A 27,466-nucleotide genomic window follows, 5' to 3' on the forward strand; every position below is an offset into this window, starting at 1 on the left:
ACGTTTAGTGTTTGCTGGGATACTATACTACTAGTAGGTATGTCACAGTGGCTGCACAATAATTCTGCTACACTGTGCATGCAAGCATAACAGTGAATTGAAAAGGGCGCGCTTCAAATTTGGCCAATTTTAGAAAACATACATGTCATTAAATGAATTTCTCCATATGCTTCATTTATCCAAATTGTTTAAAATTTTAATATATGGTGTGTGAAGCCTTTCCGAGGCTAACATCGGGTCCTTAAAATTAAAAATTGTTTTGTTTAAGAGTTACTGACTGTTTTTATGGATTTTTGAAGATCGCTCATAAATCAGTAAATATAGGCCTATTGAAGTAAAGGAACTACCACCATTTAGCTGAAATACTAATCTTTCTTAGCATGTAAATTAATTCCGTCGACAACGAATGAAACACTTCCCTAAAACTAGTTGAAGCAAAACATTAATCAATGATATTTTTAGGGAGTAATTTTCCAAACCACAATAGCACTAAGCCATTGTGTGTGTCCAAGGCCATACTATGTTTGTATACGCGGTACAGTAAAATAGCTATTGCTTTTACTGATTGTCCTCCCTTGTTAATCCAGATGACAAAATGTTAATTTAAAGTCTCATTGCAACTGAATTTTAATTTTTACTTTTCGGACTTGGCTTTGAGTAATGGTAACACATACCATGTTTACAGTAAAAATTAAAATGATATTCTAGACACCGTCAAAATGTCAAACTTTTTATTTTTTTGTATTGTTTTTAAATAATTAACTGCAGTTCATTTATTCAACCTCATAACAGGATCATACTTAAATTTATGATGAATGAACAGACGTTCATTAAATATTGAAAAAAAAAACCTAAAATTACTCATGCCTAATTTGCATAATAAAATCATAAATACATAATTAGCTGTAATTACCTAATTTGCATAATTAATTACTTTTTGTGTATTTTTGTTATCAATTGAAAGAACTTTGCATACATATGTGTGCAAAAAAACCCGCACCTTTATATCATGTACGGTTTTCTATTGGCATCAATTTTGCATATTAATTAGCTGAACTTAGTCATTTTTTGAGATATAATTTGTCTGCAGATTGGCCGAAATTGCTAAAATAGTATATTTGTTTAATTTATTATGAATATTCAATGATAGATTTTTAATTTTGTTTTCTGTAACGAAGTCAGGAAAGATAGGCATTTAACATGTGATATTTATATTAACGCTGCTTTTTCAAGCAAGCGTCCAAATATACCTTCAAAATCTCGAAATGTGCCAATTTTGTCATTACAGCCATTTGTGGCAGGATTTCATTCCATCTACGAGCATCTTTAAATTGACACTACGTCACAATGCATTGACCGATTTCAATTCTGTTTTTTTTTTTTTGATGCTTTAATAAAGCTCAATAATGTAGGAACATTAAATAACGTGTTTCTGCTGCGATTATTTTTGAGGTGATATGCCTAAATTACTACTGTAATTTTATTATATATTATAATTATATTATTATGAGCACAATATGATATTGAAATATAAACAGTAATGTTGATCTGATAAATAGTTTCAGATATTTATTACTTTTATTTCAATTATACTTATATTTACACATTCTTTTGATCACTCAATAATAATTATCAAGATCTTAGTTTATATAATTAACATAATTTTGGTTTTAGTGTTTTCATGCACGATTAATTTCAGAATTTTTATGGTTTAGAAATTCAACTATATGATTATTTCCAACTTCGATGACACCTCTGTCACAAAGAGGTATTAGAGTGAATTGATGAGACAATTGCCCTGTTCAATTATGATAGCAAATCAGTGCTATTTCGCAAATGCATTTAGACCACAAATTAAACCTCCTCTGGCAGTGAATGGAATTTGCCCAGCGTAACATCACGAGGTGCATGGCCGTTCCTAGGGATTTTGCCGCCCTAGGCAAAGCCTCTCCCTGCCGCCCCACTAAAGCATACCAAAAAAGTGGGTTACCCCCTTGAAAACTAATCAGTTTTGACGTATTTATTTTCCTTTTATCCGCCCTCATTTTTTCTTCCCTTTTCTTCCTCCATTCCTTTTTTTCTTCCGCCCTTTTTTGCGCCCCTCTGCGTTTGGCGCCCTAGGCGACCGCCTTACCTGGCCTAATGGTCGGAACGGCCCTGACGAGGTGTCACCGTAGCGGGAACGAATTATAGAGGTTATTTACTAAATTACTTACTTTTAGGATAATTAATTGATGATCGCTAATAATGATATCCTTTCCAATCTAATTTTATTATCATGATTATTTGGAGATTTATTTGGAAACTTTTAATTTATTTTTGATAAATCATAATTTAAAAGGTATTTCAATTTGTTATTATACAAAGTAAGATGACATCAATAAAATACTACTACTGGTGAGAGCAAACCTAACTCTTTTTGTAGTTGTACTGTCCCTAGCCCTGGTCAACTCCGTCAACTATAACTCATTCACCCGTTAACACAACCCAGTCTCAACCCATTTTACAAGCGGTCTTAAAATGATCATATTGAGCATTTTAGTGCACAAATGTAGCGCACTCGTGCGTGGGTGACGGGCTGAGGGGATTATCTTGTAGGGCTACTTTATTATCATATGAAAGGATGGCATTATAATAACAATAGGCGTTGAGTCAGGTTTGAACGTTTTGTAAGTAACAGTTTAACGTACTGTATTTCAAATATCATGTGCCTTTCCAAACAACATTCATTCCAAAGTGCAAGATTTGAAACGAAGAAAAAAGTACCTTTAAAGTACAAATAAAGTACAATGACCAGAAAAGTGCATTTAAATTCCACTAAAGATGTATATTGAATTAATTAATAAACACGTAATAAGTAGACATTACAATCACATTATACCGCCCTCTCCCTGAAACAGGATAAATATTGTAGTTAAGGGCTGGGGTATGAACGTTTGGACGGTATTTATTTTGGGACATTAGAGCACATCAGACATATCGAATTGCATTCTGAATACGAAGAATGTCATTCTGATATCAAATAATTTTGATTTTTTGAAATTCGCAATTTAATACACATTTTATGGCAAATCATTAAAATTGATATTTTGATATTTAACAGTACTTGAAGTGAACTTTATAAATCTGATGATTCATACTTAAAGTGTATGTAGGTGGGATGAAATGCCGACGATCAATTGAAAATTTTGACCTTTCGTATTGAACATATGGATTTTTTTTTCCCAAAACACCAAAAAAAAATTAGGTCTTTTGGGAAAAAATCCATATCTTCAACATGAAAGGTCAAAATTTTCAATTGACCGTCGGCTTTTCCTCCTGCTACATACACTTTAAGAATATATCATTAGATTTATATAATTCACTTCGAGGACTGTTATATATCAAAAATTTGAAAAATATCAAATTTTTATAATTTGTCATAAAATTTGTATTATATTGTGATTTTCAAAAATGAAAATTATTTGATATCAGAAAGACATGCTTCGTATTCAGAATGCAATTCGATAGGTCTGAGGTGCTCTCATGTCGCAAAAAAAATACTGTCGAAACGCAATAAACGCTCATTTTAGATCCCTTAACTTGCTCCAAAAATGACTTCTCGGGACAATTGCGGACAAATAAAGCACACAACGAAATTCAATGTTACACACCTAGGCGCATGACCCATATAAGTTTAATTTGGTGTAAAACTGGTCGAAGAAGATGCCCACTGCAATTGGTCCAAGTCTAATTTCACATCTAGATCAAAATGTCAATGCCGGGAAGTATGAATACAAGTACAACCCCGGGAGTACAACATACCCCAGCTGTGCACTTAGCTTGCACCCCTGGCTAGGCCACTACCCATCGACTTTGAAGATGGTGGGTCTTTGAGAGCTGATGGCGTAATAGTAAAAGGGGGTCTTTTGCAGCGGCGAATGGTAAAAAAATGAATGAAGAAAGAAAGAAAGAAAGAAAGAAAGGAAGAAACAAAAAGAAAAAAGCAAGAACGCATGAAATAAAAGGATAGAAACAAAACGAAAGCAAAGAAAGAATTAGAAAGAAAGGCAATAAAAAAAGAAACCAAAGAAAGAATGAAAGAAACGAACGAAAGAAAGGACGACACAAAAAGAAAAAAGAACGAACGAAATAAAAGGAAAGAAACAATTAGAAATAAAAGAAACAATTAGAAAGAAAGAAAATAAGAAAAAGAAAGAAAAAAAGAGACAGAAAGAACGAACGAAATGAAAAGAAAAAAAGAAAGAACGAAAGGAAGAAACAAACAGAAAAAGGAAAGAACGAAAAAAATAAAAGGAAAGAAACAAAACGAAAGAAATGAAAGAATTAGAAAGAAAGGAACTAAGAAAGAAAGAAAGAACGAAAGAAAGAACGAAGTAAAGAAACAAAACGAACGAAAGAAAGAATTAAAGAAAAAAAGGACGACACAAAAAGAAAAAAAGAACGAACGAAATAAAAGTAAAGAAACAATTAGAAAGAAAAGAAACAATTAGAAAGAAAGAAAATAAGAAAAGAAAGAAAGAAAGAAGATTGAAAGAAAGAAAGAAAGAGAAAGGAAAGAAAGAAGATTGAAACAAAGAAAGAAAGAAAATCAATAAAAGGAAAAATAAGAAAAAAGAAAGGAAGCAGTCACTAATAACAGCTCTACATAATTATACAACGTTAGATTTTCAACAGGGTTTTCATATTGTTATGGTGAAGCATGAATCATGCTTTCATGACTATGATTGAAGCAGTTCAGTTCTGTGCGGAAGTGAATGGTTAATTCGATCAGAACGGTTCCTTCACTTCACTCATTGCACACTCTCACTCAAAATACAACCTACTGGAAAAATTACCCGACTACTGTATACTCTGTTGGTATAATTATGGCAAATTTTCTTTCTTTTCACTTCATATTATATTTGAAGATTGTTTTGCGTTAATAAAAAGCAAAATACATTGTTGGATACGGGTACAAACGTTAATTTTAAGCAGTCGCATACATATCGTATTCTAAGGTCAATGGTTCAGGTAAGTTAAAAACTTTTGTCTTCTTATTTTTATATATAGACGAATCCAATTTCACGCATTCCTGCTCCTCAATGGCAGCCATTAGCCGCGACGGGTACCCAATTATCCCACCTAAAATGTGGGATGATGCGTCCTTGAAGGGTATTATAAACTGCATTCTATCACCCGTGTAACACGTAGACAAAAATGATGACAGTTTACAACACAAAAGAATCTAAACGGCATCGAATTTTAAACGGGTTTAATCCACCCAATTGGGTACTCACAACACCTGTTTGGTGCATGCGGGTACCCAAATATGGCCGACCAAATCCTGACCATGACTTGGCTCGTTGGATTCGTCTATTTGTCCGAATCTAAAATATTCAATTTTTTTTGGCACACAATTATGGGCTGGGCTTAGGAATACAACTTACATTTGAAAATTGGGTTCCTAAAACATTCCCCTGAAAATTTCGAAAATGAAGGTCCTTTCTTTCATGGGCACAAATAATGTCAGTTATTTACGTTTTGGACCATTATAATTGCAATACGACATGCATGGCTTATATATAAAACGGGTCTTCAGTATATAGCCTAATACTTCACGAGCAACGGGGTTGAACCTGATAGGTCTACTGCGCGGGCTCTACTTCGAATGACTGAATGACTTTCCTGTACTAATTACTATGTAGAATAATTTGATGATCCCACACACCAGAGACCACAGACCCTACTCCTTGTTTCCAAATATTAAAAAAATACAGCGCGCGCTATTTTTTTTTTTTTTTTTATTATTATTATTATTATTACTAAAAACATTTTATCCTCTTTTGCCAAATGAAACATAATAGCTAAATCGTAATCCTTTTATTAGTTCTAACTGGCAATAAAAATCAAATTTTAATAGTTATTCAATTCGATGGAACGGCCAAAAACAAGCAATTTTGTATGATTTCTTATATACATTATTGTTGTCACAAATTTAAAGACTTGGCACCAGTCTAATCATTTCAATTTTGGAGTATAGGCTATGAGTTTGCTCATAAATTTTAGTTTTTATGTTAATTTCGATAATTGGTTACAAAGGATATTAGAAAATGTGTTTTCCAAAAATTAGACATCATAACCTGATATTAGTCTTATTTGGGCTTGATTATCACAGCATATGAAAACACTATGAAATAGTAAAAACGCATGTTTTTGGCCCTTGTTTACGTTACATGTGTAACAATTTGACAATACTAAAATTGGACTCTTATTGCCATTTAGAACTAACAAAAGGATTGAGATTTAGCATTGTAATTAGCAAGCCCTTTTTGGGAAGTCATTCAGATTATCGGAAGTAATTAATCAATGACACTAATATCAAATTTGCATTTGCACCGCATAATATAGATCACTCATTCATTCATGAAAGATTTAAAACATGAGAAAATAATACAGCAGTATTTTGTACTGAATGGGCATGGGCCAGTATTCCAGTTGAAATCCATACACCCCCTGTGGAACACATGATCTGAATCTCCCACACAGGGGACGTAGATTTCAAATGGAGTCACCCATTCTGGTAACACCATTTCAAATTCATACTCCTTGTATGCTGTAAAGTCATGTCTTCAGTATAGTATATAGGAGGTGTCAGTGGCGTACCGTGGCCGCTCCTACCCCGGGGGCTGAAGAAAATTCAATTTTGCCGCCCCTTCCTCAACAGCCCGAAAAGGTTGACCAATTTTTTCCCGTGGTTTGAAAAAGTAAAGAGCAAAAAAAAAAAGAAAAGGATTATAGGCTAGCGCAACACATTTTGCTGTATAGTACAATTTTTTCAAAATGTTTTATACTTTTTCGAATTTTCCCCTTTTTTCCTTACTAATTCTTTTTTGCCGCCCCTTCTTCTTCCGCCGCCCCTTCTTCTTCCGCCGCCCCTTCGTTTTGGCCGCCCCCAAAGGCCCCCCCCCCAAAAAAAAATACGCGCATGGGTGTATAGATTTCAACTGATGAAATAAAAAATATCAAAAGTCAACAGTGACGGTAAATAATCATCTATTTCTACAATAATTTGTGCTTTGCTTATACTTTAGGTATTACTAACCCCCGGGGTGGGGCACTCGAATTTGGAAGTAATGTGCGGACAGCAGTTCGAAACTAGGGGTGTTCCGGTGAGAGCCTAAACACGGTAAAAGGGGGATCTTTTAGTGATAAGCCCCCCAAAAAAAAAAAAAAGGGGGTCTTTCCGTGAGACTGGGGAAAATCTTACCACAACAGGGGGGCATTCAGTGAGACTGGGAAAACTTTTGGGTCAAGATGTAAAATGTGAAAAAAAAATTGAGGAAAAATAATGAAAAACACGGGGTTATTCAATGAGAGATTATCAGAAATTTTCCCAAAATTTTTTGGTGACAGAAAAACAAGCATGGGTCATTGGGTGAGAGGGAGTCCAGTGAAATAAAAAAGGAGGTCATTGGGTGAGAGGCAAAAATAGAGGTCAATGTGGCCGCACATCCCCGTTACCCATTTTTAGTGAGTGCCCCCACGGGCACACTAATTATACCAACCTGGACAATAAATGACTCTTAAACCATGTAAAAAGTAAACTTCAAAAATGTACCAATACTTTATGCATATGGTACGAGCACCCATTTTCTACAGGCATGTATATATTATAATTTATATCTCTCAATATAAAAGCAAATAAAAATTTATTTTTTTTATAAATTGAACAACGCCAAAAGATATCACATTAAAGCAGCTAGTATACAGACTTTTTATTGTACGTAAAATATTGTATGTACAATATGTACGTTATTTAATCTATTGCCATTCTATTTCCAGTAATGTTTAAGTTCTAACGAATGTTTGATGACATAAAATCGACGTATATTTCTACTAGATATTACATGTAACATATTATCGATTTTTCGTCATCAAACATTCGTTAGAACTTAAACATTACTGGAAATGGAATGGCAATAGATTTAATAACGTACATATTGTAGGCCTACATATACATACAATATTGTACGTACAATACTCGGAGTCTGTGGAGCGCTTAATAATAATAAGTTGCGGTGCTATCAGAAACGTAATTGAAATTGAACATTGATTTTACTTCCGATTTTTTGCTGTTGTAATTTGTTGTTGTTGTTTTTTGCTTACGCCTAAGTTTACCGCCATGTTCCGTCCAGGTCTGTGGGAACGGTCAACATATAATTTGGAATTTTAAGGCGACTTGGACGGCAGGAAACATTTTATTTTTCAGTTTTATCCATTTAACTAAAAAAAACCTCCAGGATACTTCAACATTAATGCATATCATAAGCCGCATTTATATTTCCTACTGATTCATAATATCAAAAGAACCTTTTCCACTCTAAAGAGACATCATGCATGTGGGGTGGAAATCGGACACCCCTTATATGTGATGCGATCAAGCAAAATCAGTCGTAACTCGCAAATATTGATTATGAGATATAGCCAAACAAAGGATATATTTCTTTTTGTTTCCTCTTGTTTTGGAAACCCTTTAATTGCTCATATCTTTGGAACTGGTTGTGTTAAATTTCAATGGGGTTTCCTGAAAAATCTAGCTTTGTAAATGCTTTTTACTATCCTATAAGAAACTGAAAATTTAAAATTTCCGATTTCCGACTGATATTGGGCTCTCCTCCCGGCTCTACCTCATAGAACCCATACAATTCTTCAAGTGTGTCGGCGTTATTTGTCTCAATATCTAATTGCAACAACGCTAGTTATCGTAATTATACCCTGCAACTCGCCTGAAAGTTGTATGGGAAGTGTTATTAGGCTGTTTTCAGTACTCATTTTTATAAAGTTTTACACTCTTTTAATATCCAGGGACAGGTTATCTTCAAGATCTCATAATGGTGGACACCAACCCACACAAGACGGGACTACGTAGGCACCTGAGTTTACGCCGTGTTGTTAGGGGATTCTACTGTGTATCTATTCTTATGTCTGCACTTCTACTCATCACAGTTTTTCAACTTTACATTGGAATTTATGAAGTACAGGTACAAAAAGAAACTTAAATTATTACACAGTCGTGATGTTAGTACGCGAAGTCAATTGTATCAATGTAATGATATGTACTTAATGTGTATGTACTAGTACATGAAGCTAGCTGGGATGAAAAGCCATCCATCATATGAAAATTTTGATCATTCGTATTGAAGATTATACTTCGAGGACTGTTCAGATTTAAATTCGATATGTCTGATGTGGTTTCATGTCCCACAAAAAATACTGTGCAATCTTTGTTATCTGATTCTTTAATCAGTAATCACGTTATATAAACACAACTCTTATTTCGTGTACTTAGGCCTAATTTAATATTCTTTTCCTCATACAGGGTGTAAACCGGCACAAACACAGGAATTGGTTACGCAGCGTATTAGCCGACAACTTTGCCAGTGTCCAACATCACTACACTATCAAGGCGGCTAAAAACAACAAAGAACCTAACGCACAACTGCTTCAGGCTACAAGTGCCAACTTCTCCTCTTTTAGAATAATAAATAAAAAACACCGTTACCAACTTTGTGATAATCTAGAAATACTAATAGAAGCGCGGGATTCTTTGAACCAAATTAAAACACGTGGTGGCGACTTCATATTCGCTTGGTTAGAAGATGAAGAACGAGCCGCCAGCGTAGCTGCTGATGTTATTACGGATCATCAAAATGGTAATTACACGGCGAGGTTTACTTTACCCTGGAGTGGTGCATCAAAAGTATCCGTTCTACTGATCCATGCAAGTGAGACAATTTCCACTTTGAAAAGAGTCCGTGAGCTTTATCCTGCGAGGTTTACTTACAAAGGGGTGTATAGACATGGAACAAAGGAGGTCATAACCCCGTGTCATTTCTCAACTGATATGTATTTGTTACCAAATGAAACTGGTCATACCAATAATTTTTGCGACTATACCGACAGTAAAACCAAATTTCCATGGTTTTGTCTGAAACCAAAAGATTTTTCATGTGATGATTTGCATCTTCACGGAGCAGATCTGGAGAGAGCTAATCGCCATTTCAAACTCTTGAAATCAGAAAATGAAAGGCGAATTTACAAAAGAAAGTAAGTATGGCTGTGTAAACGATCCTTAGCAGAAAAGTCGACTGCAGATCCGTCGGATAACGCTTTTTCAATGGGAAATGAACTTTGCTGCTTGGATGATGTCACGATGAGGTTAGCATTTATTCCGTATTGAAAAGCGTGTTCCGGCGGATCTGCACTCGACCGGCCTCTTAGTTTATAGAACACTGGATCGGTAGCAACAGTTACACTGACAGCCATGTCGGATCCTTGTTCAGAATAAAAATTGCATCATCATGTCTGATATCATTTTCTCTGCAGTCTGGAATCCATCTTGGTGGAGAGTACTTTGATAACATAGTATACTAACATACACTGCAAATTAACTCTACAAACGTTAGTTCAAATATCAGCAATTTATATAATTGACGGAAATGTAATGGTTAAAATGTGCCCAACATTAACACTTTTAACAACGTAACATTTTTCCCTAAATACTTTTTTTTTTTAATTTGTTATCTTTTTAAGCACTTTTAGGATTAACATATCATGTAGTTTGACAGAAAAGATAATTGTTGCATTTTGTAGTCTTATTTCATTCATTTTGTTTACTTTTTTCTGCTTTCTGTAGACCTGGTTATATCAAAAGTTTTACAAGTGCGCAGATATACGTGGATTCATCAAGTAAGTGAATACATGTAATTATTTTTTTTAATTTACACAACCTTGCAAACATTGGGTTATAATTTTAAAAAAACCTGCGTAACCTGGAGTTATTAACAACCTTACTTATCAAATTATGTTTTTACATTCTTCTAGATGGTGTTAAATATAGCTGCAAAACATTTTATTTACTGCATATATTTAACAAATGGTGCTATCACTGCACTAAAATGATTGATATGATCATTTTAAAACCAGTTGTAAAATGATTCATATGATCTACTTTAGTGAGGTGACTAGGTTGCCTTTATCAGGCATGAGAGTGACTTTGCTTGAAAAAAGCTCAAGTAGAACAAAATAAACTGAAAAACAGTGTGAAATTGCCAAAAAATACCCAAAATTTGGCTGAAGATAAGTAAAAATGTGTGAATTTGAAAAGTCAAAAAAAGAATTCAGTTGATCATTTGAAAAATCTCATGCCTGCCTGCTTTATAATATTGAAGTTTTGAAAGTGCATAATTAATTTTAATCATATTGTCATAACGAAATCAAGTCTATATTTTTAGTTGCACGGAATAAAGTTTTAACATTTTAACAATTAAAATTACAGAGATACGGACAGGCCATTCTGGGGCACCGACTATGAACTTGTTAGTATCATCAAATTTGTGGTTTCATTCACTTTTGTTTACCCTTTACTCCAAACAGATCCAGAAGATATCTCAAGGTGCACATCTCTTGGCTCTATGTCATGTTCTGTTACTACACCACCAAAATTACCAAACATGGCTGCCGGTTTCTACTATCGTAACTTATGGTACTCAGCGACTTGTAAAAACCACAATAAACTAAGGAAACCAAGAATACGGAGTTGTCTCTCCAACCGTAATATGTATTTTTTAGGAGATTCTACATTACGACAGTGGATGATCTACCTTACTGATAACATTTTAAACAACACCATCAAAAAATCTACTGGAAATAAATACATTGGGCCCCATTTTGGTGTTGATAAAAAACACAATATCACCTTATTATACAGATTTCATGGGTTGCCAGTTCGAGTTCCCATGTTGGTCAATATGACAGACTTACAATACATTCCAAATATTATTGACAATATGCGTGGTGGCCCAAATGTTGTCGTTGTTCTCTCACTTTGGGCTCATTTCACTAGCTCAACAATAGACTTTTACAGACACAGATGGCAAGCCATCAAATTATCACTTTTGAAATTTGTGACGAGATATCCAAGAACTAAAATATTTGTCAAGAGTGCTAACACAAGAGAACCAAAGTTTGACCTTAGCAACTGGTATGCTTGGGAATTAGATCAAGTAATGCGACAGGAATTATCATCCTTAAATTTTGTCACTATTATAGACACATGGGATATGACCATAGGTCATCACACTGGATATAATGTGCACCCTGCAAATGGGGTTGTCTCACAAGAAATTTCTATGTGGCTTTCCTTCCTGTGCTGAAGATTGCAAAAATGGAAAGTGCACTCTGTGGATGAGATTGACACATGGAATATGTTTAGTGATAACGTGCGGTAATACAGTACTCTCTCATCAGGAGTTTCTACTATGTAGTTCTGTTACAAAAATACTTCATTCAATTTGTATGACAACCCCACAAACACAAAACGTTTTTAAAACGTTTTAACGAGGTTAGATTTTGGGTTTTGGTAAAAACGTTTATACATGTATGTCAGGTTGTATAAAGGTCATAAAAACGTTTTTAGAACTTTCTGTATGAAAACATACTTAAATTTTTTAAATGTCTAAATGTTATTGTAAAATGGTTTTTGCAAACATGGGTGACCTAATCGACAGCCTCATCCCTCTACTTTTTCCTAGATATCAAAATGGAGATTTTGGCAACAGAAGAAAGCTCATATTTTTTTCATAATCCTTGTGAAATTTAAGGCCTAAAATATATTCCATTTAGATGTTAATGAACGAAAGGGGATAGCCTCATCGTCAATTGTGGTATACCACACATACCAATCTGTGGGCCGTTGTGAAACACATTTTTACTTCCAATATCAAAATGGCTAGTGCAATTTACATAGAAACTTGGGGATTGGATTATTTTGGCACAGGCCTCAATGTGAGGTACAAAACACAATACATGTACAAAAAAACCTTTAAATAACATTATTAGAATATTTACAGTACATTTGTAAGTAATATCAAAAAATGTTTTGAATGTTATGAAAATGTGTTATACCCTTTATATAACCAGCCATTTGAACGTTTTCTGGGAACCAAATTCTAACCTTTTGCAAATAATGTCAAAAACATTTTTTCCTTCCTGTAAAGACTCACATAACATCTATTGATCTGCAAACATAGTTCGTTTTGAACAATTCCAGTGCAAAATGATGTTGATCTACTCACATTTTTAGTGACGTTTCAACACTACACTAGTGGTTTCTTCAGACTGCAACTCATCACATCTTGACTGCTTCCTTTTATAGTCAACAGGAGTGTAGTAGTGAAACGTCACTAAAATGTGAGTAGATCAACATCATTTTGCACTGCAGTTGTTCAAAACGAACCATGTTTACAGTTCAATCCAACATTCCAAATGAACTTGTTCAAAGAAAACATCTATTGATAAATAGAATGGCATGCACACAGTTCAAGACAATTTATAGACAGATCAAGACACTTTAAGGACAGAATGAGGTACTAAAAGTATTCTATGAACCCCCTGTGGACTTTGCAGATAAAATGTTTTTAAAACATTACAAACATGTTATAAATATGTTTTGGTTTAGGTATTTAAACGTTTCAATAACATTTAAATGTTGGGTTATATAGAAATCATGACAACATTTTTAAAACGTTTTATATAGAAAACACTACATGTACAGCATTTTAAAAATGTTGTCATAATGTATAAAATAAATGTAATGTTTTGGCAAACATTTTATGCAGAATATTGTGTCAACAAATACATTACATATGTTAGAATGTTTTGCAGCAAATTTTTCAAAACTGTATTTGAATGCTATTAAACCATTTTATACTCTTTATATCCTTTATATACAGTGGCAACTCATTAACACAAACTCCATTAACATGAAATTTTTGATAACATGAAGTGTTTTTCAAGTCCCAAGCTTAAATTCTACGTTATAATGTAAACTGATATTGCACATGAATTTCTGTTAACACAGACCAAATTGGGAGCCGGGAGTTCGTGTTAGTGAGTTGCCACTGTATATCACATTTAAAGGTTTTTTTGGTCAAACGTTTTGTGTTTGCTGGGAATAACATTGATTTCAAATGGAGTCACCCATTTGAAATTCATACTAAATGTAGCAACTATTTTAAACTGTTGCGATTAGGTAGTTCACAGCATGTTGCCAATGGTAGTGAGGTTTGGCAAAAATTGCATTGATCATTTCATAGCGAGTGTGTAGAAGAATTCTAATCACAGATGGGTTGTTTTACAATCAGGGTACATTTGGGCTAAGCACCATATTGTGCCCTCTTTAAAATATTAGATAAAGTTATGATTAAAAGTTGGCATGCCTAATTATTGGCCCAATTAGTTCCACCTAGAGCCACAAAGAAACTGTTTGAAATGCTTAGCAAATGATGAAAATATACATTTCTGTATGATTTTGAAACAAAATAGCTGTCTCATTATACCTTTGTGAACTTTGCAAATGATATACCACTACCACCAGTAACATAAAAACATATTTTGAATTTGACAGTTCAGAAGTAATGTTTGAAACATGATTGTTCAAAATTGAGAACCATGTAAGATTGCGACTGTTTCATTAGTTGTACCATTTCTTCAAATTTATGTTGAAAATTCTGTCAAAAAATGTCCTCTCCGAATTCAGGCTCTTAATCCATAGTTAAAATTGACTCAAGACTAAAATTATATTTTCTTGAATTTAAACGCTAATATATTTTAAATATATCCTACAAACTCATAAAACACTAAGTCCACTCACACTTATTTTCCATGTATCACATGTTTGAAAGTTGGAAGTCAGGGTTCCGTCAAAATGTGTCCTCTCCAAAAAATTGGACATACAGAAACATGTACATCATAGACACATTTCTGGGATAACTTGAAAATCTGAACACTTGACGCCCGAAATTTTACAGATTTCCTATTTGACCAATCTACAATACAAAAAAAAAATAAATTGGGGAAAAACTAGATACTTCATTTTTCACCTCCAGTGAGACAATCTGTGTACCCTGATTGTAAAACAAGCCAGATATACTTTTGTAGGTCCTGTGGTTCTTGAGTTATGTTGTAACGAGGGCTGATGTACAACAACACTTGTAAAACGTACATAACAAAAATTAATAAAGCAAGTTTTCAAAGCATATGATTTGTAGAGTGAACTTTTGCAAAATATCATGTGTTATTTTTCAATAATATATTGATTTAGATAAGGCTGTGTGTGTCTTAAGTTGGGAACCTTTTGCGTGACACCGTCAAAATTCAAGAAATTTACGCCTTTTTTGATTCAAACGTTTGCCTTGCACAAACTAAACATCTCACCCTATTAAAAGTATACATATTTTTGAAGCTGTTACTCCAAGGAATTCAAAAATACCATTATTTTCTTGATAGGGGTAAGTGTGAAGTAGTTACAAGTACAGATATCAGTGATTTTTCCATAAAAAAGTGTACCACTGAAAAAATTTGGTCCACTGATGAGATACATCCTAGAGTAAAATCAATGCCAGAATTGAATTATTCAAGGCAAGAGCTTTCTAAATATGTATAGTTTTAGAGGTATCCCTATAAAGGTAATCGTGATACATGAGGATGAAAATGACCTTCATAAAATTTGCTGTGAAAATTGTCACATTGTTCTTTCAGCATAATGTGTAGGAAGATCATGTCCAGAGTGCTTTCTGGTTATACACACATGCTCTTTAAAACATCAAAAATACAAGTTATATAACTATGAGCCTGTCTAACACTTTAATCCTCAGTTTTTACCCATCTTGGTTATCCTGGCTGAATCAAAGCGCAGCCACGATAATGAGCACAAAATGTCTTCATGGTCTGCATTTTGAAGAACACAATAATTTGCTTTTTTCTTGCTCTGTGAAAGGTCAATTGATACCAACATATACAAATGTACAATACAAATGTATTTTGCTTTGGTATAATGGCTTGTCTCTCATCTACTTTTAAACACCATTCTCTTGTCATCACTTGAGAATTATAATACTTTCCAACAATCACCTCATCTCCAATAGTCAGAATGAACAGAAGCTAGTACTTCATTTACTGTAATAATGTCTTCTGATTCAACTTTTAAACAAGTGGTAATCATATTGAATCACTTGATGGTTTAATGGGAATTACTGAATCCTTGGCAAACAAGGCCATACAAGTTTGCCATTTCTTCAGTTTCAATGACACTTTTTTTGTTGGTGCTTTACTAGATGTAGTTTTGATCTTTGCTGGTGGGTTATTCTGCAAACCTTACCAGGCCTTACAAGCTGAAAAGGCTTTACATATTTTTTGTTTTCAAAAGCATCAAAGTCAGTTTGTAAACATGCCATACAATAACATGACAGCTCTCTGACATTCAGTTTTCCATCACAGTTAACAGATGCTACAGAGTGGAGCTTCCAGGCCATTACTTCTGTTTTTTGACACTGTGTCAACTTTGCTCCGTGATAATTAAATTATCAGTTACCGTACATTAGACAATGTTGCATTTTATTTTAATATTAGTAAAATACTTAAAACAGCAATAATGAGAGGGGGTATAATGTTTTGACCTGTAGGACAATTTAGGTTTTTTTCCTTCCAAATAGTTCACAAAATTTCTGATGATCAGACTCATTAATGGCAAAATTATTTTAGCCTTGCTAATTAACAACTCGTTAAATGTCATTTAAATCTAATAATTTAATTATTACAGGCCTACTATTTGTTTAATTCTTTATTAATTACTTAAAATACAGCATTTATGAGGGGGTGGATATTGGACCTCTATCACAGTGGTTCAAAACTCCCAACACAATTTCTGAATGTCAGAGCTTTTGTCGCATCATGGTTTTACTCTTACTTAGCAGCTCGTTAAGTGTCATTAATCTGTATAATTAAAGTAAAGTTTATAAAATATTACAGCAGAACTATTAATATGTCCATTCAAATACATCTATTGACCATACAATATTAAATTACTAAAAATTTCAAGTGAATCATAGTTGGTACCTCTTAAAATTCATTTTCCCCATAGAGATTACATTGTACCGTGTCCGAAGATCCGTGTCCGTGATCCTCCCAATTTGCACTTCGTTGACTTATTGGTTCGTAAAATTAATTAGCAATGTCGTATTTCTTATCTTTTGGTACCATGTTCAATAGGCCTAATGTTCAAGCAGAATAAATAAGCTTTCAAATGAATGTAAACTTGAAGGATTATGATGCTGTCTTCATAGTTTAATTAAAGAGAAAAGTTGAAATTTTCAGTCAAAATGTCACACCTCCCACTTTTTCAGTGTCCCAGCTCAAGACATGTGGCCATAAGGAAAATTGAGTTGTTGTTTTGTTGGGTTTTTTTGCTGCTTCACCAAACAATACTTAGTCAACCCTTAAGATGATGTCTTCAATAGGGGATGTATAAATTTCACCCGTAGAGTAGCCCCTTAATTAGCTGTCTGGACAGACTCAGTTACAGACCAAAAAGTGATCCTAGTGAGACTTGACATCAAGACATTACACTAGGCAAACTTTCTGCACTCGGTTCTGTCTGGCTCACAATTACTAAAGATTATTGGATGATATTGCTGATGTCACTGATCCCGAAACTGGTATTTTCAAAGACACTTTCATCTTTCCTTGAAGTAACATATCAACCATGTTATTTGGAGTCTCAGTGTTGATTACAAACACACCCTTATCATCTTTTGACAATGACTTGCCATCCTGCTCCTTACATGTATGTCCTTCAACAGTTAAACCTTGCACTGACTGATTCCCAAGTGGATTTCTTCCACTCATCAATAGCTCGCCTGTTTTGCCTGCATTCACGCCATCATTTGAATGGCAAGACATATTGGGGTTAATGTTTAACTGACCACCTTTTTCAGAATTACTATTGTTTTCATAGTTTATCTGCAGTTTGGTGGAATTTGGTGGCCTTCCCAGTTTTGTTTTTGGTGCAGTTTTGGCCTCGGGTGATTGTCCTTTTTCCTCACATGACTGCCCTAAAAGTGGTATCTGCCGGTGCTGTCGATTTAAATGAGCTTCTAATTTCAGATTGCAACTAAATTTCATCGCACACTGATCACATTTGTAGCCAATATCAGTATGATTTTCCTTCATATGCGTCATCAATAGGTGGCGCTCTATCATCTCTACATCGCACACTAGACATCTGTTGCTCTTCGCACTAAATAAGGCTTTATGAACAAACTTTAGATGATTATTATAACCATTACTAGTCACAAATGTACATTCACACAAATCACATTTGATTTGTTTGTCTTTTTCATGTTTCCTAAGATGAATGTCCATCCTCCTCTCGAGAGGAAAACCTTTGTTGCAATATTTGCATTTGAAAGGTTTATCTTCATTGGCAAGATGACAATATTCGTGTTCAACTTTCCCTTTTAAAGTTGAACAACCTTTTCCGCAAGTTCCGCAGTGATGCGGATACCTCTTGTTATGCGTCGTTTGTGTGTGTTTGTGCCAATCATGTTTTGTTTTGGCACGATAATCACATTTCTCGCATTTGAAAGGTCTTTCAAGAGAATGAGATGCAAAATGTCGACCCAAATCTTTACGACAAGTAAAGCTTTTATTGCACTTTTCACACCTGTGCACAGCTCCCGAGGTTGTTTTTTGTTGCTTTAATATTTCATCCGCCATTTGACCCACCTCATTTGGCAATGTTAATGTTAGCCCTGAATCCTTTCCAATATTTGCATTTTGTGTATACTTTCCTGCTCGCATCTCAGTGGTAACAGTTGCGATTGATTCACCACAGCCTAGTTGGTCTACAATTCCCATCAATTGTTCTACTTTTCCAATACCAGCATGTTCTGTCAGTTTTCTTCCTCCCATCTCAGTGCTAACAGTTGAGTGACAACCATTCATTTGCTCTACTAACCGAGATGCTTGTTGAACCTCAACATCATATGCATTCAAGTCTTGTAGAGTGATCCCCTTTGTCCAATCATGGTGTTGCGATTCATTGGATTCTGTGCATGTTACCCTATGACTGTCAACTATACCATTGATGATGTTCTCAAGTTGAAGACCTCTTGTGTGAGGGCAGGCTATCAACGGGAGTCCTTTACTCCTCAGATGCTCTGTTACCATGGTGTTAACTACCTGGAAAATATGATTTTTAGAGAAACAGAACAAAATACAACATTATCATATATCAAAGCAGGATTGATATTTTGTAACACTTTTCACTTTGTCAATGTGATCTAGGTTCTTATAAATATTGCTGTGCTATGATTATGAATCTGAAATAAACTTATTGTACAAAAATGTATATTAGAATTTAAACAAAATATTATTTTATCACTTGAATTTGACTGTGTTCAGGGAGGCTTCAGCTTGAGCTTGTCTTTGCATGATATAAATTTTATCGCATACTTTCAGCTGTTGTTTCTTGTTCTTGCTCACATTTGGTTGCTTTTGTTGAGTATCCCCATCCACAAACATTCAACCATTCACACAAGTCAGTTACCTAAATAAACATGTCAAAAAAAGTAACTAACCCCCAATAAATAATGGCCATTATTCAAAAACGGGCTATTGTATTACAAATCTGTAAAATGTGTTGGAAGCAGAATTTATATCTGCTCATTTTGACACCTCATTTGATATGATAGCACAGAAAACAATAAAACACCAGTCAATTTAATGTAGTGAGGTCCAAATTTGAAAGTTGCACTTACAACAATACAAAAACACTCAGATCATTATACAGATTTCCTTTCATTATACTGAAAACAAATCAATAGAGTTTACTGCAACTTTCAAATCTTGGGTTACATTGATTTAAATGTACACTGTGACGTCAATATTTAGTCAATTGCTACAAATGAGGGGTCAAAATGTGCAAAAATAAATTCTGCTACCAACACATTTCACAGATGTGTAATACCATCGCCCGTTTTTGAATAATGGTCATTATTTAAGGGGGGTTAGTTACTTTTTTTGAGATGTTTAGATGGTGTAACAATTTTGTTATTAAAGGAATTAAAGCACTCTGTGCTCGAACTTTCAAGTCCATTTTTCTTTCCTGAATTATCATTTGCTAACTTGCACCGGTATTTTATTGTAAATTTGGAAATTCAATCAATATCACTATTATTACAGTATTTAATTGGAGCATATGGCAATACAGTTTCATACATTCAGCATTTGTTTGGCCGGATTTTGGACCTTTTTTATTTGTTCAAAGATGACAACTATTAATTTCCTCATCAGGCCTCAATGTCACTTCAGTCAAGTCAAAATACGTAGATATCAGCTTGCCCAACCAGATATTTTACTTGCCCTGTTTACCAAATTTATAGAATATTCACCTTAGCGTAATTTTACTAAGACACAAGACAAGACGACAAATACTTGGGTCTACCATGGGAGGGCGAGATAGCGCAGCGGTAATTCCCTCGCTTTGCACCACTGAGGTCCCGGGTTCAAGCCCCGGCGCGGCCCAAGGACTCATGTGCACTTGGTTTATATTCCATGCTCGCTCTCGCAGGTTTTCTCCGGGATCTCCGGTTTCCTCCTGTATCGCAAAAATCAGTGATTAGTTGTTTGGTTATCAAAAACTTCCTTCACCCAATGGAATTTGGGGAGCTGCACAGATAATTGGTGGATGTTACAATCCAAATGCGGATAGGTGTGCGCCGTTCGGCAGCAACCTAGTTGATGCGATTTGATTGTGATGATTCACCATTGCAGCGAAATTACAGCGCTTTGAGTCCTCTAAGATCTGGAGAAAGGCGCTTTATAAATCCAAAATTTATTTATATATTATATACCAATACAATGAATACATTGAAAGTGAGACAAAATCACAGGGTAATAATAATTGTGTCTCAGTATCTCTGCACCATCCTGTACTGCACCCATTATACATACCTCCTTGACAAGATCATGAAGTGATGCGGTTTGTGTTTCTGCATCTCTGACCCATGCTGCAGGTGTCCATCTGACCCCTGGGGTGTATGGTGTAGACACATTCACAGCATGTGACTGCAACTGCCAATTCATGTTCACAACATCTATCAGAGGAATTCTGCATCAAATTTGAAGGAAAAATTTAAAAAATATGTAATCATATACCAGGAAATTATAATCAGGCCTTTAAATAGCAAGGATATTGGGGGGTACATGGAATCTCCAAAATGTGGAGCTGTTTTAACCTGCTGTAGTTTTAAAATGAAAAACATTAAAAATCTGTCCCTAATTCTTCCATTAAATTTGGACCTCTTTGGACATTATTTTTACCCTGAAAAGTGGCCTTTTTGTCTGGGGTGGAGACTTCTACAAATTCATACCAAAGGTAACAAAAGGGTTGGTTGGGGATCACATTTTTAAGTATCACTAAATAATTTAGAGTTGCGGTTGTCTAAAATGTAGACTATATTTGAGGGCTGTAATCGGTGTACATGTCACGTTTTGAATAGTGAGTGAGAAGTGACCAAATTTGTGCATACCACAAACACCGTCATCATCCCTATACCTTTGTGTCAAAAATTGCCATGATAGTACGGCGAATCCTCAATAGCTACGCATGGCGATTTTGTTCGAGATAGGCCGAGCGACTCAGGCTAAGCATAGTACGACTATCATATGAGATACCATCAAGTTCTATTCTACACATTATTACGATTTGCGCATGCTCTAGTATCCCATATGGTGTTGCCATTACAAGGAAATTTGATTGTTTTGAGGTAAAACCAAGGTTTTGTTTTTAAATACACTAACTTGAAATTAAATACACTAATTAGCGGCCATCACTGTTTGCTCTGGATACATTAATTTTTACTGCATTTTTAAATCGAAAGTTAAAATTGTGATATATTTAATTTTGATAATTATATAAAGGAACACATTTATGATCCAGGTGCGTGTATAATAGAAAATTCGATCACACATGTATATCACAATGCATAACTTTCTTTATCTGTGTCAACAATAGAATATTAATCACCAACGGAGTATGAAGCTTTATGAAAAAAATATTTATAATATAGCGTGTTGACACTGTGCCACGTGTATTGGGCCAAACTACTCTGGCAATGATACATGATGATCTAAGGCTAAAGCTCTCAAATCAATCCAATGCAGAAAACAATCCAAATGTATGTCTTTTCTTCACTATACTTCATGACTTTGGACCGTGGAAGTAAAAAGGGCTAAATCTAAACCTTCAAATTATCGGTCGATCTGTTAATCTGACATCAGTGTGCAGCAAAGTTTTTGAAAACCGGGCAAAACAGACACTTTTTATCGCCGTATCGGTATGATATTTTTGTATTGGTGTTGCCCTATTGTGCAGAGCTACTACGGTATATGGGTTCCCTGTATATGGGTTCCCTGTACTACTCCTTACTCGATCCTGACTGGTATCCCAGGCTAGGTACGTTCATAAAATTTTGAAGTTCAATATTTTTAGCTGAAAGTTCTTTCATTTGAAAGAGAATCAAATTACCTAAACAATAAGGGGTCAATCATGTTTCTAGTGCATATACCGTAACCACCCGGGTATAAGCCCACCTTCGGCTATAAGCCCACCCCCTATTTTTCAAAATATTCTGGAAACAAGGGTGCACTCAGGTATAAGCCCAGTACTAAATTTTGGCCAAGTTCTTAAATCAAATCAATGCTTTGCTCTCACATTTAAGAACAAATATAAAAAAAATATCAGTTGATAATTAACATTCCACACTTATAATTTTAAGAAATTGACATAGAAGATAGAAATTACTGGTACATTGGGCATACATACAAATGAGGGTGATTGTTCTTATTTTTAAATTCAAGCACTAGCCCCTCCCCGGTTATAAGCCCACCCCCATTTTGGAAGTGAAATCTGCCATCTAGGGGGGTGGGCTTATACCCGAGTGGTTACGGTAGGGGAGATTGGGGTTAGTTGGAACGCGGGGTAAGTTGAAACATTGTATTTTTTTCTGACACAAAAAATTAATTTGGTAAAATACTGGCACCTAGTAATAGGTATTAGTAAGGGTCATCCACCAAATTAGCAACAGCACTGATGCCCCACCAGTGTTGGCTTGGGAAAGGAATATCTGTTTTTGACTTACTGACTAATTTTTATACCCCTCAGAAAAGATGCGTTATCTCCATGTTGTTTGAAGATTCAGGGGATTATTTTTTGAGTATCATAAGCACTAGTAGTAAGTCCCAGAATAATGTTAAATAAAAGTTTTATTGTATTTCTTCTTTTGTGTAAGGCCGTATAAAATTAATGTTTTGGTTCTCGTCCAGAGGATTTTCATGAATTGATGAGGGAGGGAGGTGTTTTTTTTTTTGTTTTTTTTTTTCCAATGTAAAATTAGCATTGTCAGTAGTTTTCGGTCTTCTCCAACAGTGCTCGAGGAAACGATGAGGCCCTTTTTTTTTTTTTTTTTTTTTCAAATGTGAGATTCTGAGGATAAACCCCTAGAGTACCACAAAAAGACTTGGAAGTGATGCTTGTTCTCTAATAAACTTATTTATATGTATGAAGATTTCATAAATCATTCCAAAGTCTAAAAAATTGAAAAATCTAAAAATAAAAAAATCTGACAAATCCCAGAAATTGAGGAGGGAGGGGACGAGAACCAAAATATTAATTTTACACGGCCTAATGAACTTTGAAATGTAAAAATAGGCATCGGGGTTAGTTGAAACTTTTGAGGTGGGGTTAGTTGAAACGTGAAAATCGCATAGAAAAATATGGTTAAAAATTTGACTTTTTAAAAATTTGTAACATGTTTACCATTTCTTCAATATTGCTTTAATATGGTTAAAAAGCAATAATACAAGCAAAAAGTGCACACAGAAAGTACATTTTATAATATTTTAGGCTTCTCATATTTTGGTCCATGGTGACACTCGTCACCTTGTGTCCAAAGTATTGACCTGCACTCCCACATGTATATATATTTCTTCATTTTTTCACACTGATTCTATGTTAAAGGGTGCCTTCAAGGGAAGTATAACCCTAACAACACAATAATAATTATTTTGAAATTTTTACAAGCCGTGTTTCAACTAACCCCACCCTGTGTTTCAACTTACCCCAGGGGTGGGGTTAGTTGAAACACTTTTTTTCAAATTTTCAAATTGAATTATATGAATAATCATAAGCAGGTCCACTAAAGTTTAAGGCTGTATTTGTAGCATGTATGTATATGTTTATACTGATATGGTTAGTGTTTCTTAAAAAGACGATTTTGTGAAAAATGTTTCAACTAACCCCAATCTCCCCCACTTTTGAAGTTACAGACAAAAATAGTGTCACCAAATTGTCCAAAATTTTGTGTGTGAAATTGTGACAGCAGGCACATGTACAATGTACACTACTGTATGTGACCCCAGATGACCTCCTATTCTTTACTGTAAGAAAGCTGTTTTGGATGGTCTTGATTTGCACACAAATTGCTTTTGCGCTTTAACGAAAGCGTCCACTTGGTGGAACATAGATTGCACTATGTGATAGCTTATGAATCCATTATTATGCCAGTACCAACATAAGTCAACATCACTTAGGTTTTGGTTGTCAAAATTAATTTTTAGTAATTTTTTCCATTGAGCCCCACAGTAAAGCCATTTTTGGACCGTACAGGCACATTCCACTTCCCTATCAGCGTTCGAAATAGTGGTTATCCGGTTGTCCAAATTAACCAAAACAAGCGTCGGACAACTTAAATGAGGTCCCCGGTTGTCCGGTTGACAACCAAAAATCTACACACAATTTCTATATTTTAATATACATTACATAATCTTTACACAGGTGACAAAAGATGGTGGCTATATGATGATCAATTTCTCATTTATATTGTTGTTTTATGCAAGCAATCACAGCCCGAAAACTTGTAGTTTCAGTATGCATTGCGACATGATGGGGAAAACCCAGCTGATGATTCCACAACTCTTGATGTAAACAAAATTGGTCGCCACGCAAATTTATCGCATACCTAGTGTCAGTAGTGTGTATGCATACATGCACGTACAGGACAGATTAACTGCGTCATTGGGAAGAGGCTAACCAGAACACGTGGAGTGGAAATTTCCTTCAGCAGTCGCATTCACAAAAATGACAGAATACAAAGTTTCAAGTTCTTTTGTAAATAGCGATATGTGGAAGTCATGGAACTCTGTAATTTTAATGATGTACTGTCCTGGCGTGCGCGTGCGGTTGATGTTGTATTATTATCACAAGCTGAAAATATTATTTTTTATTTACATTTCAAGTAAATTTTCTTTAAAATAATATACGATTCCTTAATTATATTAATTTTACGATGAATAAAACCAATTTTTAAAAACAAAATCAAACCATTCAAATGTTTTTTTTTTTTTGCATCCGCTATAATTAGCACATTTTTAGCATTTACTATACGTTCATTTTGCGAAAACAAAAACATGACGAGTGATGATTTCAGGAGCAGATCGAAAGAAATGTCTGACTTTGTAGCGTAATTTGTTTGAAAAATCACGGACAACTGAAATATTTGGCGGACAACCAAAAACTGTTACCTGGTTGTCCGGTGGACAACCACTTTTTTTTTCTTAATTCGAACGCTGTTCCCTATGGACGAATAGCGCCACCTATAGTGTGTGATTTGAGCCTGACTACCCAGGCAAACCTTAGTTGACACATTTGCTAGACCGGGGCCCAAACACAATGCATATTACATAGAAATTTGAATTTTTTTCGAGAACAGGTCGGTGAAGGAAACCTACATATGTTTTCTATACCGGTACTTCACTTGACCCAAATATATGATTTTTTATGGTGATGAGCCAGTCGCACATGGAATTTTAGAGGGATTTTGATAGCAGTTCCATTAAAAAACGCTGTTATCGCCATGAGACTACTTAAGATCTATAGAAACACCCCTAAATGCCGTTTTGGGAAATTTTGCTGTACTAAAATGCAGTAAACATACATCGCGTATTTACTGCGTTGCACGCACTTGTCTCCGATTGGCTGCTGAGGCGATTGGCCGAGTGGAAATTTATGAATGAACTGTGCGCCGTACGCGTTGTTAGCGCCGAATTTGCAACATCACGGTAGTCGCGCTCGTCAAAGGTTTGCTGCATTTTAGTATAGCAGAATCTTTTTGATGAAAGTCAATCTTTCAAATTTTGCATATTTGAACGTGTTCCTAACGTTTTCCCACGCCTTTTCAGGGCATAATATAAAATGGTACCCAAAAATATCTGTGCCAAAAATTGCTTGCCCCCCTTTCGACCTGCCAAAATCGCTTGACCCCCTTTTGACCTGCCAAAAAATCTTTGCCCCCTATAATTCACCACCCCGGGGGTACACATAATTATTGAACCACCGCTAATTTCATATGTAAAATGATGCAGTTTGATGTGACTGTCATGACTGTCCAAGCCAGTCCATCATCCATGCGTCCGGTTTATACTCCTAGGGGTGCTGCACAGTATCAACAAAGAAGAAGAAGAGGCATACTTTCTTACTTCAATGGGTGTACGAAAATTCCAAATCATTACAACAATTAACGTGACAATCACAATTTAAAACAAACAAAATCTTAAGCTTTTAATACCTCGGAGAACAGAATCGCTCATTCGATTTACGAGTCTATTCAGAGCTCGTGATCCAATCAATCATTTTAGGAATGGGCAATACCAGATATTGCGCCTTTATGGCGGGGAAGTTATGCTCGTTTCATACTTTCTGCCGCTTGCCGCTGAGCGGCGTGACGCTTCTTCGTTGTTTAACCAGGTTGGTCCGTGAGGGACACATGCTAATCCATGGGAAAACCATGGAGACCCCGTTCCAAGCTCATAAAACCATACTGCAGTTACTGTCCGTTTTCCTATACACAATACACAGTGCTCTCACCATTGACGCGTGACCCCTACAAATGATGTATGTTGGAAGAATGGGCACTTGACTAGTTAAAGGCCCATTCAGTGATTTGCTCATCCGGACGATCGTAAAAATCATCAAAATTCAGATTTTGGTACCTTTGTAATTGGCATAGATGTGCTAACATAGCCTGCTAGTGGTTCGGTCGAAAGCCGTGTATTTTAGACAAAATAAAGCATTTGCATGATTCTGGACTTTTGATACTGACAGTACAAAAGTCCGACTCGAGATCGAGAAGCTCACTCTCCACCGTACCAACACGCGTTGCGTATTGTTTCTACTACTTATTACATCAGTAGCTACTATTTTAAACAAAATACACACTTTTAACTGTTTTTCATATTTGAATTGACCGTTAGTTTGCCTCGGTGACCTTTAATTGCTTATTTTGTTTTCTACTACAAAAATTAAGCGTCTGTTTTAAATCAATTTAGACTCTACTTCCCCGTGTTAGAAACACTGGACTAGGAAGTTTTCCAGTCGATTGGTGGCGCACTGTACGACAATCTCGATTTTCTCGAGTCGATCTGAGTTGAAGTAGAAAACCTTTCTAAAACTTCTGTTTTTGACTAATTTGTCGATGTATTCAGGGGAAAAGTGGTTTAATGAAATTCTGTAGACTTATTCTTTATT

The 27,466-nt window shown here is 35.1% G+C and overlaps 2 protein-coding genes across 2 annotated transcripts; one reads left to right on the top strand and one right to left on the bottom strand.

Moving 5' to 3' along the window:
• Positions 1 to 4,775: 4,775 nt before the first annotated feature.
• LOC140169928 (NXPE family member 3-like) lies at positions 4,776 to 12,850 on the top strand. The gene is made up of 5 exons (XM_072193246.1): positions 4,776 to 5,013; positions 8,848 to 9,023; positions 9,362 to 10,089; positions 10,679 to 10,731; positions 11,419 to 12,850. The coding sequence occupies exons 2-5, from the start codon at positions 8,874 to 8,876 to the stop codon at positions 12,195 to 12,197; spliced, it is 1,710 nt and encodes a 569-aa protein (XP_072049347.1). The 5' UTR covers positions 4,776 to 5,013; positions 8,848 to 8,873; the 3' UTR covers positions 12,198 to 12,850.
• Positions 12,851 to 15,473: 2,623 nt separating this feature from the next.
• LOC140169929 (uncharacterized) lies at positions 15,474 to 26,590 on the bottom strand. Its single transcript, XM_072193247.1, has 3 exons — positions 26,508 to 26,590; positions 20,836 to 20,992; positions 15,474 to 19,062 (listed from the first exon to the last, which is right to left on the bottom strand). Exons 2-3 carry the CDS (start codon positions 20,965 to 20,967, stop codon positions 17,491 to 17,493), a joined length of 1,704 nt encoding a protein of 567 aa, XP_072049348.1. The 5' UTR covers positions 20,968 to 20,992; positions 26,508 to 26,590; the 3' UTR covers positions 15,474 to 17,490.
• Positions 26,591 to 27,466: the final 876 nt, after the last annotated feature.

This window comes from Amphiura filiformis, chromosome 14 (assembly GCF_039555335.1).
Source record: "Amphiura filiformis chromosome 14, Afil_fr2py, whole genome shotgun sequence".
Classification (NCBI taxonomy): domain Eukaryota; kingdom Metazoa; phylum Echinodermata; class Ophiuroidea; order Amphilepidida; family Amphiuridae; genus Amphiura; species Amphiura filiformis.